Source organism: Antechinus flavipes, chromosome 2, assembly GCF_016432865.1.
Source record: "Antechinus flavipes isolate AdamAnt ecotype Samford, QLD, Australia chromosome 2, AdamAnt_v2, whole genome shotgun sequence".
NCBI lineage: Eukaryota > Metazoa > Chordata > Mammalia > Dasyuromorphia > Dasyuridae > Antechinus > Antechinus flavipes.
This window is the reverse complement of record NC_067399.1, coordinates 157,602,253-157,617,258: the sequence shown is the minus strand read 5'-3', so window position 1 is coordinate 157,617,258 and position 15,006 is coordinate 157,602,253. Positions and strand designations below refer to the sequence as shown.

Genomic DNA, 15,006 nt, shown 5'->3' with positions numbered 1-15,006 from the left:
ACATATAAATAAAATATAAAAATTGATCAGTGGGACAGATTAGGTAAAAATGACATAAAAATCAGTGACATAAAATATATAACATTTGATAAATCCAAGAGCTCTAACTACTGGAGTAAGGATTCACTATATCAACAAAACAGATATGTATCAACATATATCAATCAAATAGGTTTAGATCAATATTTTAGATTCTATATCACAAAAAGTTCCAAATTGATATGTAACCTAGATATAAAGATCACATCCCAAACAAATGTAAAGAGCAGGGAGGAGATACCTTTTATAATTATGGATAGGAGAGGAGTTCTTGACTAAACAAGCCAGTAAAAGCACAGGAAATAAAATGTTCAATTTTAATTACATAAATTTGAAAAGTATTTATGTAAAAGTTAGAATTAAAAGGGAATTTTAAAAAAGGGAAAAAATTTTTTGCAGTTAGAATTAAAAAAGTAATTTAAATAGGAAAATGTCTGTGTTCTGATATCCAACATATACAGGGAATTAATGCAAATATATAAAAATAAGAATGATTCAGTAATAGATAAAGAATATGAATACTCCCAAAAAAGGAAAGCAAGATATCAACAATCTTAAATAAGTATTTCAAATCAAAAAATAAATGCAAATTCAAATAAGTCTCAAATTCTATCTACTACATGAGATTGGCAAGGATGGGAAAAAGGCAGTTATTGCAAAAACTGCACATTAATGCAATGTTGGTGGAGCTGGTAATAATTTAAGAATTTTAGAAAAAAATTCTAAAAAAGGAATAATACTTACAAAGTCACTAAATTCTACCTTTCTATTCTATTCTACTTTGATACCTCAAAGAAATCCATGAAAGAAGAAAAGGACCCATACAAAACAAAGGGTCACTTTATAGCACTGTTAAAAAAAACCACCACCATCACCACTACACACAGCCCCTATCACAAAAAAATGAAAACAAAGTGGGTGCTTATCAATTGGCAATTGCTGGAAAAAAAATATGGTATACAATATAGTGAAGAACTGTTGCATTATAAGATGTAATGAATGAGACTACCTAGAAAACCTGGGAGGATTTATATGTTCTGATGCAGAATGAAATAAGAATGATCAGAACAATTTATACAATGACTACGACAATAATAATAAAAACAACTGTGAAAGTTTAAGATCTAGCTAGGATTAAGATAATGACCCATCATGATTCCAGAATGAATGAATAAAAGCATATATTACATACTTACTGAGTATTAACTAAATACACTAAGGCAAGCAAAGAAGACATTCCCTGCCTTCAAAGAATGTACATTCTACTAAACTAAAACAATATACATGGGGTGCTATTAACTAGGGAGCAGTGTTTTGGATAAGAAAGACTGAATGATGAGTAAGAGGAAAAATAATTGAATGTCCTTTAGAAAAATGGTAATGATGATGTGATTACCTTCTTCAAAGGGAAAGTAGGGTTTGGGGAAAGTAGGGTTAAGTATGAGAGCGAGAGTAGGAGGAAAAGGGAGGGAGAGAATCTATGCAGAAGAATGGCATAAAGAAGAATTGTTTTTCCATTACTATGATTATTTATTAAAAGAGAAGAATTTGGGTGGGGGTAAAGAGAACAGCACTGATGTACTATAAGAATGGAAGAAAGAAATTAGAAACAATTATCACAATATAAATACATGGGAGCAGAGAAAGTTAAGGAAGAAACACAAAAGCAGGCAATATTAGATCTATCATAAATTTAAAATACATTAAAACAAGCTATAAGTAGAAAATGTACCATATACAATCCTTTTCCCTACTTTTCTTTATAAATTTAAATCTTAGATGTTTATTAAACTCATGCTAGAAAAGTAAATGAAAAAAATAACACCAAGGGAATAATTCAAAGGTTTCAAACATTTGTGCAACAGTTAAAAAAATTTTTTTTCCACAGAATAAACATTTACTTTTGTTATATTACTATAAATTTGAGCCTGAGAATTTAACACAGTCAGGTAGTAAATCATTGCCTTCAGTTATTACTTAATCCTCTCACATGCTCAACATTTTCCCCAAAACAGAGAAAATATTTATCAATAATTTGGAAATTATTTGTTTCCTTACAAGCAATAAAGGAAATTTGCATTTTTTCTTCTATATTGGTCTTAATTGCTGGACACCAGAGGATATAGTTGGTTATTCTTCTGTGTTCCATGTGTATATATTGCTAAGATTCTATAGAATATAGAGCATACTCCAACAAGCCAATTTTCCAGATATCCATATGTGTATTTTTGTATTCTCCATATAGTTTCATAGAAAGATTGTCTATGACAACTAGTATATTGAGATGACCACATTCTTACTACTAAATGCATATCACTTGTCAAATGTAATATATTTTAGAGTAAGCCTAAGCCCTCTTTGTTGTAAATAACCAGTGTTTCCTACTTCCTCTTCACATTTGACTTTTGCCCATATTGGTCACATGTTCATGTTAATGATAAGCTTAGAGTAAGTTTTTTTCATATTTGTAATAAATTCTCTGCATACTCTTCTAAAAATCATTAATAACTCCATTGCTGTGAACCCTCATCAAATTTGTAGTATTTTTTCTTTTTTGGGGGGGTGGGGTGGGGTGGGGTTATTTAATATTTTCCCCTGTTACATTCAGAATAATTTTTTTCACATTTTAAAAAAAATTTTGAGTTCTAGGTTCTCTCCCTTATCCCCACCCACAATTAAGAAATCACATGTGAAGTTAGGTAAAACATTTCCATAAAAGTCAAATTGTGAAAGAAAAAAATAGAACTCCTACCCTAATGAAAATTAAAATCCTCAAGAAAAATTAAGTTAAAAATAAAGTGATAGAGAAATAAAGAATGCTTATACTACTACTTGAGAATAACAAAGCAATTTACAGCTTGTCATCCCAAAACATTGCTATTACTTTGTATACAGTATATCTCACTTTGTTCATGGAGGACTTCACAAGTTTTGTTATTTTTCTTCCTAGACCCTTCTACTTATCATTTCCCAGAGAACAATAGTTGCTTCAAAAAACTGTTTACAATTATTAATGCTAATTACAATTAATGTATTTTCCCCCATTTATTCTCTCTCTTTCACCCCATCTCTCCTCAAAGTGTTTTGCCACTGACCATTCCCTCCCCTCCAATATGCCCTCTATTTTATCACCCTCCCCACTTCTCATATGCTATTCCCCACCTGTTTTCCTGCAGGGTAAGAGAGATTTCTATGCCCCCATTGAGTATGTATATTATTTCCTATTTGAGCCAAGTCTGATGAGAATAAGGTTCATTCACTTATTCTCCCCCCTTCCTCCCCTCTATAAAAGGTTTTTCTTGCATCTTTTTTTTTATAGCAGCACCTTCTACTTTTCCCTTTCCCTCAGTACATTCCTATTTCACCCCTTAATTTCATCATTAAAAAAAAGATATTATCCCTTTATAGTCAACTCATACCTGTACCTCTGTCCATATATATACTCCTTCTAACTGCAATAATAATGAGAATGTTCTAATGAGTTACAAGTATCATCGTCCCATGTAGGAATGTAAACAGATAAAACTTATTAAGTCCTTTATAATATCATTTTCCTAATTATCTCCTTATACTTCTCCAAATCCTGTATATGAAAGTTAAATTTTACATTCAGTTCTGGTCTTTTCATCATGAATCCTTGAAAATTCTATTTCATTGAATGACCATCTTCTCCTCTGAAGGATTATACTCAGTTTTTCTGGGTAGGTGATTCTTGGTTGCAATCCTAGCTCCATTGCTCTCTAGAACATCTTATTCCAAGCCCTCGGGTCCTTTAATGTAGAAGCTATTAGATCTTGTGTTATTCTGACTGCGGCTCCACTGTACTTGAATTATTTCTTCCTTGACCTGGAAGTTCCAGAATTTGACTATAATATTCCTGGTAGTTTTTATTTTGGGTTCTCTTTCAGAAGGTGATTGGTGGAGTCTTTCAATTTCTATATTACCTTTTGGTTCTAGAATATCAATTCAGTTTTCCTTAATAATTTCTTGAAAGATGATGTCCAGGCTCTTTTTTTTTTTTTTTTTTTTCTGATCAGGGGTTGCCAACATACTAATAATTTTAAAATTATCTCTCCTGGATCTATTTTCTATATCAATTGTTTTTTCAATGAGATATTTCACATTTTTTCCCTATTGTTTTCTTCCTTTCTTTCTTTTTGCTTTTTTGTATCTTTATTTCTCATTAAGTCTTAGCTTCCATTTGCTCAATTTTATTTTTTAAGGAATTACTTGCCTCAGTGAGCTTTTGTATCTTCTTTCCCAATTGGCCAATTTTGCTTTTTAAGGCATTCTTCTCCTTACATTAGTTTTTTGTACCTCTCTCAATTCTTTCCCTAATTTTTCCTTTTTCTCTTACTTAATTTTCTTTCTTTTTATTATAGCTTTTTATTTTCAAAACATATGGCATGGATAATTTTTCAGCAATGACCTTTGCAAAACCTTGTGTTCCAAATTTTTCCCTCTGTTCCCCTCACCCCTTCCCCTAGATGGCATCTTACTTGATGTTCAAAGTCCCTTTTGAGCTCTTCCATGGCCTGAGTCCAATTCTTACTTTTCTTGGACGCTTTAGATCTAGGTGTTTCAACTATGTTATCTTCTGCTGAGTGTATGTTTTGATTCCCTGTCACCATAATAACTTTCAATGGTCAGAAACTTTTTTTTTTTTGTTTTGTTTTCTGCTCATTTTCCTAGCCTATTATTCTGCTTTTAACTCTTTGTTGCAGTAGGGCTCTGTTTCCAGGGTAGAGGGTGTACTAGAGGGTGTACTGTCCCAAGCTTCAGAGGTTGTGGGCAGCTGTTCTCAGAAGCCCTTGTAGGAATCTGACCACAAGCGCTTTTTTCTGTTCTGGAGCTTTTAGGATTGTCCCACCCTATTATAGCTGTAAGATCAAGGATGCTAGCTGGGGCTGGGACTCCACTGACCCCTGGCTGCACTGGGACTGTACACCAGATTCCTACCCTATTGCTACCTTCCGAGCCCTCTCTGATGTGTCTGGCTGAGAGGTGCAGAAGCCTCCATCACTGCTGCTGATGCAGAGGTCTCCCTCACTGTTGCTGGGGTCCAGGCAGACTGGGGCCAGAGCTGGGCCTGTGCTGGGACTGCACTAGCCTTTTGGTGCAATCTGGTTCCACAGACCTTTTTTGCTGATCTTCCAGATCCTGTTTGGTGTCTGAACTGAGAAGTCTGGAAGCCACTAATACTGCACCTGATTCAGAGGTTGGTCCTGGATCAGGGCTGGAGCTGCACACTGGACTCGCACCTTTTCAGCTGAGCTTCTAAGTTGCCTTTGGTTGGAAAATATTCTACTCAACCTTTCAGGTATTTTGATGCTCTAAAATTTGTTTAGATAAAATTTAAAGGGATTTGGAGCAGTTTGAGGGACAGGTTGGGCAAATTACTGCCTTTATACTCTGACATCATGGCTGGGCCTCCCTTTTGAAATTTTTGTAAATCATTAATGGTCTTCATTTTAAAGAAATACAAAGCACAAAAGAAAAGCTTTTAAGGTCTTTCTGTTTCAGTATGTATATAGTTAGTTTTTTATTGTATTTAGAGCAGATTTATACTGATACAATAGGTACTTTAAATGCTAAGTAATTTTGAGTCTAGCTCACACTTCTAAAACACTGGCAATCAAGTTGGCTTGTATAAATCTGAGTAAGGCCCATAATAAATGAAATTATTCAGTGTATGTTTATGTGTCCCTGCGTATGTGTATGTGTGTAGTCCATCTTTAAAAGTGATCTAATTTTAGTAATATGATTTACTTTTGGAAGAACACTATATTTTGACTTCGATTATTATAAAGAAACAGCAAAAAATTCTTTGTCTTATAGAATTTTTTGCTTATAGGACATTGTGGAACTATTAAAAATAGTGGTACCATATGATTCTGTCACTATGGGTATTCCCTCTACTAATGTAGATTCTAACTCAGGCCAGTTTAGGAAAAATTCTTCAAGATTTGTTAACCCCAAAATTTCCAAACTAAGTTGGGCTGGTCATTAAGCATAGATATACGTTCTGCTACCCGTTCTGTACTTAAAGACTCTCCTACTTGAGATCATTGACATCATTTTTGAGAAAGCAGGGTAGCTTCACATCAATATAAGGCACTGAGGAAAAAAAATCTTTACTTTTCCTCATCCTTTCATATCCAATTAATTGGTTTCTTCATGTCTATTCCCAAAATATCTAGGGTCCATATCCTCATAATGTAGGCTCTCATTGCTTAGATTACAGCACTAGCTCCATAATTAGGCTTCCTTGACTCCATTCTTTTCTCCCTCTTAAAGTTCAAGATGCATTCCACTTTCTCTGTGAAACATTTACTAATCCCACAGGAGGAAATATGAAAAAGTTTATAATCATAAACTAATTTGATGGTAATGTAAAATTTTTTTAAAATTTGACTTTCTCAATTTATTCGTAAATTTCTCCCCAAAGAATAATTATTTTGTTAAAATTCGATATAACTGTTAGTAAAAAATGAATTCCTTACTATGCCTATTTCATTCAGCTATCAAATCTAGTGGTTTTTTTTTATCATTTATTTATAGCTTCTTGTTTATGTTTTTGTTTTGTTATTTTGTTAATGAGGTAATAATTTAGTACTTTTTAGTTTTCCCTTGTAATTCTTTTTTGCAAATCTGTTGCTTTTTGCTTTGACACTGTTGGGAATACATAATTAATATTTTTAACAGACAAAGGTACTTTTAAGCATAATATTTATAACTATCAATCTATTTTAATGTGAATTCTGTTTGGTCCAGTATCATAGTTGTAATTCTTAATTCCCTAGATTTTCTTCAATGCTTTAACATGATAATATATTTTTTAAAATTAAAGCTTTTTATTTACAGAGCATATGCATGGGTAATTTTTCCAATATTGACCCTTTCATAACCTTTTGTTGCAAATTTTCCCCTTCTTCCCTCCACACCCTTCCCTATCTGGCAGGTAGTCCAATACATGTTAAATGTAATATGATAATTTTTAATCTATCTTCTTATTTTGAATATGCAGGCATAATTTGGTCATAGGTATATTTCTTTTAGTCAATGTATTGTTATTGTTGTGCTTTCTAATCCATTCTGTACCCCTTTTTCTTTTTAAAAGGAAATTCAATCAGGTGATCTTTAAGTTAGTATATATTCCCTGTCCTAACAGAGTGTCACACTCTGGAATTAATTAGATTTTCCTTTCCACCCTCAATTTATTACAAATTATTAAGCATGTGTAAGGCACTATACTAGGCACAAAGAGAAACACAATGAGAAAAATTAAACAGGCTCTGCCTTCAGGGGATTGTATTCCTGATTCAATTTGTATATAGCTAAAAAAATGGGACAAAGATATACATTGGATAGAACACTATGTCTAACGTCAGAAAGACGCGAGTTTAAATCCTGCCTCAGACATTCATTAGCCACATGATCCAAAGCAAATCATTTAACCCTATTGCCTTAGTTTCTTCATCTGCAAAATGAGCAGTAGAAGGAAATGATAAATCATTTCAATATCTTTGGCAAAAAAATTTCCAAAAAGGGGTGACAGAGTAAGACTGGATTGAAAAGACTGAATAACAACCAAAAAACTTCTGGAGGAGGAAAGTATTCGTAACTGGAGGGACCAAGAAAGGTTTTACGTTGGTATCACATGAGTTGTACTTCAAAAAAAATTAGGGACTAGAATGTAAATTCCTTGGGAGTAAGGATTACTTGATTTTTTTTTCTTGTATTTGGATATCTAGTAATTAGCATAATACTTGGCATATAGTAATGGAAGGGGTAAGGAGATAAGCATTTATTATTGTGCTTACTATGTACCAGGAATTGTGCTGAGAGCTGTACATACATCATCTCATTTGAGCAACCAAGAGAGGTAAGTGTTGATATCACTTTCATTTTATAATTGAAAAAACTGAAGCAGATATAAGTTAACTGACTTGCCCAGGGCTACAGAGCTTATAAGTAAATGTTTGAAGTTAAATTTGAACTTAGGACTTCCAGATTCCATGCCCAGATCTCTCTACTGAGTCATTTAGCTAAACCTCAGAGAAAGTACTTACTAATTCTTCTTAAATGACTAAGTGATTAACTGAGCAAGAAAAAGTGAAGCATTCCATGCTTCATAGAGCATGGAGGTAGAAGATATAATTTCATGTAAAAGAACTACCAGTCTTTTAAACAAAAACAGCATGAAGTAAGGATGAAAAATAGGTGGAAGCCAGGTAACTAAGAGCTTTGAAATGCCACACTGAGGAAGACCGTACTTTTACCCTAGAGGCAATTGGGTGCCATTGAAGATTTCTGATTAGGGAGATGACACAGCTAGATTTGTATTTTAGAAATTCCAATTTAGCAGCTGGCATCCTTCTCTCTTATTCTGCAGCTGTGACCTCATAATTAAATCATCCCCCATCTCATGCTTATCCTTTTTTTTAATCTTTTCTTTTTTTAAGTAACTAAGTGTGAAAGTAAATTCAAGCTGTTAGGTATTAATGTTTCAATAAACATTTTTGTAAATGATTCTGGGGTCTGGTTTTGTCTAACAGGGCAAATGCTTAGTTCTTTCCTGTTAATAGTGGTAACAGAAGCCCTCAATTAATAATGAGGCTCACCATTCTAAGGAAGAATCATACAGAAAAAAATACATTTAAGATGGGCATGAATAGGTAATATAAAAAGAGTAAAGAAAAAGACACAAGTTTAAACATAAAAACCTCATTCAATTATGAAACTACAGGCACAAGTGGTTATCTTATACTTGTATGCACCTTATAAACATATATTTGTTATCTGCGTCCTCATCACCTAGCACAGTATCTGGCACAAAGAGAGTGCTTAATAAATGCTTGCTGAGTGACTTATTTTTCCAAGGTACCTCACAATATTCTGATTAAATGTAAAGATTAAAAGAAAATATTAAGCATAAACTTTACATTACAGTGCAAATTTATGACCATCTCCTTATAATATATTAGCTTTAATAAACAATATATAATTTTTATTTAATAATAGTTTAGTTTATAATCATGAATAAAATCATGAAATAATTTTAGTATAAATGATATAGTATTCTAATACATTATATAGAAATTGAAACAAAGGTATATGAAGACAGTGTTTTGATATTAAGCCTTTAACAAATTGTTATGGAATGAGTAATTTTAAAAATTTCCTTCAATTTAAGAACCATTATTTTCCCATTTTAAAGAAATCAAAATGTTCTATATGTTTCTTACCCTCTCAAATAAAAAAAAGTTCTTAATGCCATTACCTTTAGAAATCTGTGCTTATTACAAGCATCTAGGTCCATTTCCATTTATTATAAAAAGCTAATGAGATTGTGAAACCCAAGACTTGCTTTTTAGTGTGTAAATGTGCTGAAGTACTAGTAAGGATATGATTTCTCACACTTTGGCCTTTTGATGAAACACCTTTGCAATACTAGTATGTCACCTTATCCTACAATTTCACACATCAGCTGCCATGGTATCTACCCTGAGAGTCCAGTTTCACATTGTACTAATGAGTCAACACCTGTTAAGAGTGGAGAAATCTGAACCTTGTTAGCGACTGTACACTCTCTTGGGAATGTGGATGTTGAGCATTGTCATACTCACCGCCAACATGTCTGTACTAAGAACTCTGGATGCAGCAGTGATGAAGTCTCCTATCAGCATTGTAAAGCCAGGTAAAGCCAAGAAGAAAAAACGGGAAGGACAATGCTTTATAACTGTATTTAAGATATCCTGAAGGACAGGAAAAAACAAAAACAAAAACAAAACATGAGATAGCATATTAAGTTTTACAAGGGGAAAAAACCTCCTAAGGGAAGATCAATGATGCTCTAAAATTTACAACAGCATTTTATACTTGGTATTTCTACAAGGCCTTCAAGAGCTGAGTGTATATACTTGAGGAAAGAATTATTACCTCATATGTGTTCATGACCTCTCTATGAGATAAATATATCATAGACATCTTTATGAGATGAATAAATCATAGATTTTACAGCTGGAAGGGACTTTCAAGATCACCTAGCCCACTTAATTCCTAGAATCAGGTATTACAGTATCTATCTTCAAAATGGAAATATGAGGCACCAAGAATCAAAATGATTTGTCCAAATAATGCAGCTAGTTCTAATAAGAGCAATAATTTATATTAATAGCACTTTATGATTCAAAAATATCTTTAGTCATTTAGCCTTCACAACATCCTTAGAGGCAGGCTAGTTAGTGAAAACATTATCATGTTCTGTTTTAGAGATAAGAAAACTGAAACTAAAGAAAGATTTGCTTACAAAACCAAAAAGCAGACAAGTACAACTCCAAGTTAACTCTTTTCAAATGTGCTATTCTTTCTACCCACTTTAATACCAGTTGGGACTGGTGTTACCAGAGTCTAGGTTACAAGGACTAATGTCCACCTTTAGGAATTATAATGCCTTACATTACAGAAGAAGGACAGACAGAATAAACAGTTAAAATATATAAAGGATTCTCTAACAATACACATTGTAAAATAATATATTTTAGTATTAGTCTTCATAAATGTACATATTTAAATTCCAGGAAATTCTGTTTTCCATTTCATATAGGCATTATGTGAAAAGTTGACAAAATAAAACATCAGGTTACCTAATCCTTGAAAAACCTCACTTGACCTTACCATCCCTCTAAAGTTGTCTATATATCTCTCTTTTCTTTCACAGCCAAATTCTAAGAAAATACTATTGCACTGAGTGTTTCAACTTATTCTTAACTCTTACTTTTCTACTCTTTGTAATCTAGTTTCCAATCTCACTACTCAATCAAAATGGTTCTCTCCCATTAGTAAATCCAACTGTTTTTTTCAGTCCTCATCCTTCTTAACCTCTCGACAGTATTTGACGCTGATAACCCCCCCCCCACACACACACACACACTATTCTCCTTGAGTTTTTGTGAGAATGCGCTTTCTTAGTTCTCTTCTATCTGTCTGACCATTTCTTTTCAGTTTCCTTTGATGGGATAAGAATCTCAAACTCAAAATGTCATAGGTAGAATTATCATTCTTTCAAATTCATTCTTTATGGGGTTGGAGCCAAGATGGCAGAGAGGACACATGCATCTTCCTAAACTGTCCTTTTCCCTCAATCTATTTCAATGATATTCAGCCTCGGAATTAGTGCTTGACTATCAGAACCCACGAATATTGGAAGTACAACACATTAGCAACTGAAGATAATCTTGAAATTCTCCAGAAAAAGGTCTGTTTTTCCTCACGGGCAGGGATGGAATGGGGCTAGGCCAGGTGCAGCCATCAGACAAGCAGTGAGAGCACAGGAACCAGCTCAGACTGAGCAGACCTAAGGGGGGGGGGAGGGGAGGAGGGGAGGGCGGGTGTGATCTCTGTTGGTGGAAAATCTGCAGGGAGAACTTTATCATAGGGTAGCTACTTTGCCCTGGCAGCAAGCCAGTAGATCAGCAGAGATGATGATGAAGGATGAAGGATGAAGATGAAGACTAAATCCAAAATGCTGGAATCTCTTGGGATCTGGCCACACCCACCTAGCATCAGGAGGGGCTCAGTGTGATCCAGGCGCAGCTGCAGTTGTTGGTCCCAGTGTAGTCATAGTAGCTGCCTTTTCAGAAGCTACTGATTGCAGGACCTGATTTCAGGTTCAAGCACAACCTGTGGGTGCTGTCCCACTGCCCCTTCACTGCTACTTTCTGCTGTCTGTAGAGGCAGCTTGGAAAGACCCCATTGCCCCCTGATAAGCATACCGTAGTTTTTTTTCCAAAATGAGCAAAAAGGCAAAGCAGATACTAACTATTGATAGCTTATCTACACGGAAAGAGAACAGACTTCAAACCCTGAGGAGACTAAAACCAGTTTGTCTCTAGATCCAAAGGTCCCCATCACACAAGGCTCTCATAAAAGAAATTAAAAAGGATCTTAAAAGAGAGCTAGATGAAAAATGAGGAAAGGAAAGGAAAGCTTTGCAAGAGGGTCAGGGTAAGTCATTAAAAGTACAGTGGATAAAGAAATCAACTCCCTGAAAAACAGAATTTGCTAATCGGGAAAGATAATCAACTCTCAGGAAAACAGAATTTGTGAATTGGAAAAAGAAAATAATTCTTAAAAAAAAAAAAACAAAAACTGGTGAAATGAAAAAAAAATTCCATAGAACAAAACAACTCATTTTAAAACTCAATTAGACAAATACAAAAAGAAATTAAAAAAGTAAATGAAGAAAATAATTAAAAATCAGACTTGAACAAATGGAAATGAATGACTTGAGACACCAAGAATCAGTCAAGCAAAACCAAAAAAATGAAAAAATAGAAAAAAAAAGTTAAATACTTACTTGGGAAAACAACAGACTTGGAAAATAGATCTAGGAGAGATAATCTAAGGATTATTGGATTCCCTGAAAATTATGATGAAAAAAAAGAGCCTAGACACTATCTTTCAGGAAAACATCAAAGAGAATTGCCCAGATGTTATAGAAACAGAAGGCAAAATAGACATTTAAAGAATTCATCAATCATGAACTGAAAGAGATACCAAAATCAAAACTCCAAGAAATTCCAGAACTATCAGACCAAGGGAAAAATACTACAAGTAGCCAGAAAAAAAAAAAAAATTCAAATACCAAGGAGCCACATAAGAATCACCCAGGATCTAGCAGCATCCACATTAAAGGATCGAAGAGCCGGGAATCTGATATTCCAAAAGGCAAAAGAACTTGGTATACAGCCAAGAATAACTTACCCTCCAAACTGAACATTTTCTTCCAGGGAAGAAGATGGACATTCAATGAATTAGATGAATTCCATTTATTCCTGACGAAAAAACCAGGACTCAAGAGAAGCATAAAAAGGTAAAAAACTCTTGAGAACTGTATTTCTGTTATGGGTATACATAAAGTGTACATGTATATAATGTTCTTGTTTGGTTTTCTTGAGGTTTTGGGGCAGCCTTCTTTTCAGTAATCACCCTGAGAATGTTAAAGTCCAAATCCTTTATTATCTCTTTCACAATCTGGTTTCCTTGCCTGGGGTCCAGGCTAGCTTTCTTAGAAGTTTTTTGAAGTCTTGGTTTCAGTGGAGAAGTGCAGGAGGCCAGACCAGCCACTATAAGGCCAGGCCAGCCATAACGAGGCTGATGAAGATGGAATGAATCTGTCTCTGCTTGGCTTGAGTTCCCACCTCCAGTGCACTTGTCTTCTCTGGCTCTGACTCTGGCTGAGGCTCCCACCTTATATGCTCTCTTATAATTACATTATTGTATGTGTGAATTTTGTAGAACTACATTAAGTACTAAGAAATGAAAGCAATTAGAGTAGGTGATGAGGAAACCAAATTATCACTCTTTGCAGGTGATATGATGGTATGAACCCCAGAGAGTCTACTAAAAAGCTATTAGAAATAACTAGAACTAGAGATCATTACTGATCACAAAATAGAAAATTTTGATTACATCAAATTAAAAAGTCTTTGTACAAACAAAAATAATGCAAACAAGACTAGAAGGAAAGCAACAAACTGGGAAAATACTTTTTCAGTTAAAAGTTCTGATAAAGGCCTCATTTCCAAAATATATAGAGAAATGACTCTAATTTATAAGAAATCAAGCCATTCTCCAATTGATAAATGGTCAAAGGATATGAACAGACAATTTTCAGATGATGAAATTGAAACTATTTCCACTCATATGAAAGAATGTTCCAAATCACTATTGATCAGAGAAATGCAAGTTAAGACAACTCTGAGATACCACTACATACCTCTCAGATTGGCTAAGATGACAGGAAAAAATAATGATGAATGTTGGAGGGGATGCAAGAAAACTGGGACACTGATGCATTGTTGGTGGAATTGTGAATGAATCCAACCATTCTGGAGAGCAATCTGGAATTATGCCCCAAAAGTTATCAAACTGTGCACACCCTTTTATCCAGCAGTGTTACTATTGGGCTTATATCCCAAAGAGATATTAAAGAAGGGAAAGGGACCTATATGTGTCAAAATGTTTGTGGTGGCTTTTTTGTAGTGGCTAGAAACTGGAAAATGATTGGATGTCCATCAATTGGAGAATGGTTGGCTATTTTGTGGTATATGAATGTTATGAAATATTATTGCTCTATAAGAAATGACCAGCAAGATGAATACAGAGACGCTCGGAAAGACTTATATGAACTGATGCTGAGTAAAATGATCAGAACCAGGAGATCATTATACACTTCAACAACAATACTGTATGAGGATGTATTCTGATGGAAGTGGATATCTTCGACAAAGAGAAGACCTAATTCAGTTCCAACTGATCAATGATGGACAGAATCAGCTATACACAGAAAAGGAACACTGGGAAATGAGTGTGAACTGTTTGCATTTTTGTTTTTATTCCCAGATTATTTTTACCTTCTGAATCCAATTCTTCCTGTGCAACAAAGAGAACTGTTTGGTTCTGCACATATATATTGTATCTAAAATATACTATAACATATTTAACATGTATAAGACTGCCTGCCATATAGGGGAGGAGGTGGAAGGAGGGAAGAGAAAGTTGGAACAGAAGTGAGTGCGAGGGAGAATGTAAAAAATTACCTATGCATATGTACTGTCAATAAAAAGTTATAATATAAAAAAAGAAAAGAAATAATCCACAACTTTAGTAAAGTTGCAGGATACAAAATAAATGCACATAAATCATAAGCATTTTTATACCTCACTAACAAAATCCAACAGCAAGAGATACAAAGAGAAATTCCATTTAAAATAATTGTTGATAGTATAAAATATTTGGGAATCTATCTGCCAAGGGAAAGTCAGGAACTATATGAGCAAAACTACAAAACACTTTCCACACAAATAAAGTCAGATCTAAACAACTAGAAAAATATTAAGTGCTTCTGGATAGGTCAAGCAAATATAATAAAGGTGACAAAACTAATCTATTATTTAAAAC

General features: G+C 34.0%; 1 protein-coding gene across 1 annotated transcript in view; it reads right to left on the bottom strand.

The window, feature by feature from the left end:
• Positions 1 to 15,006, bottom strand: part of RALGAPA2 (Ral GTPase activating protein catalytic subunit alpha 2) — a 397,768-nt gene that overhangs the window by 203,848 nt on the left and 178,914 nt on the right. Inside the window, exon 25 of the mRNA XM_051975852.1 lies at positions 9,669 to 9,797. Within this exon, the coding sequence (XP_051831812.1) occupies positions 9,669 to 9,797 (129 nt within the window). The remainder of the gene's footprint in view (positions 1 to 9,668; positions 9,798 to 15,006) is intronic.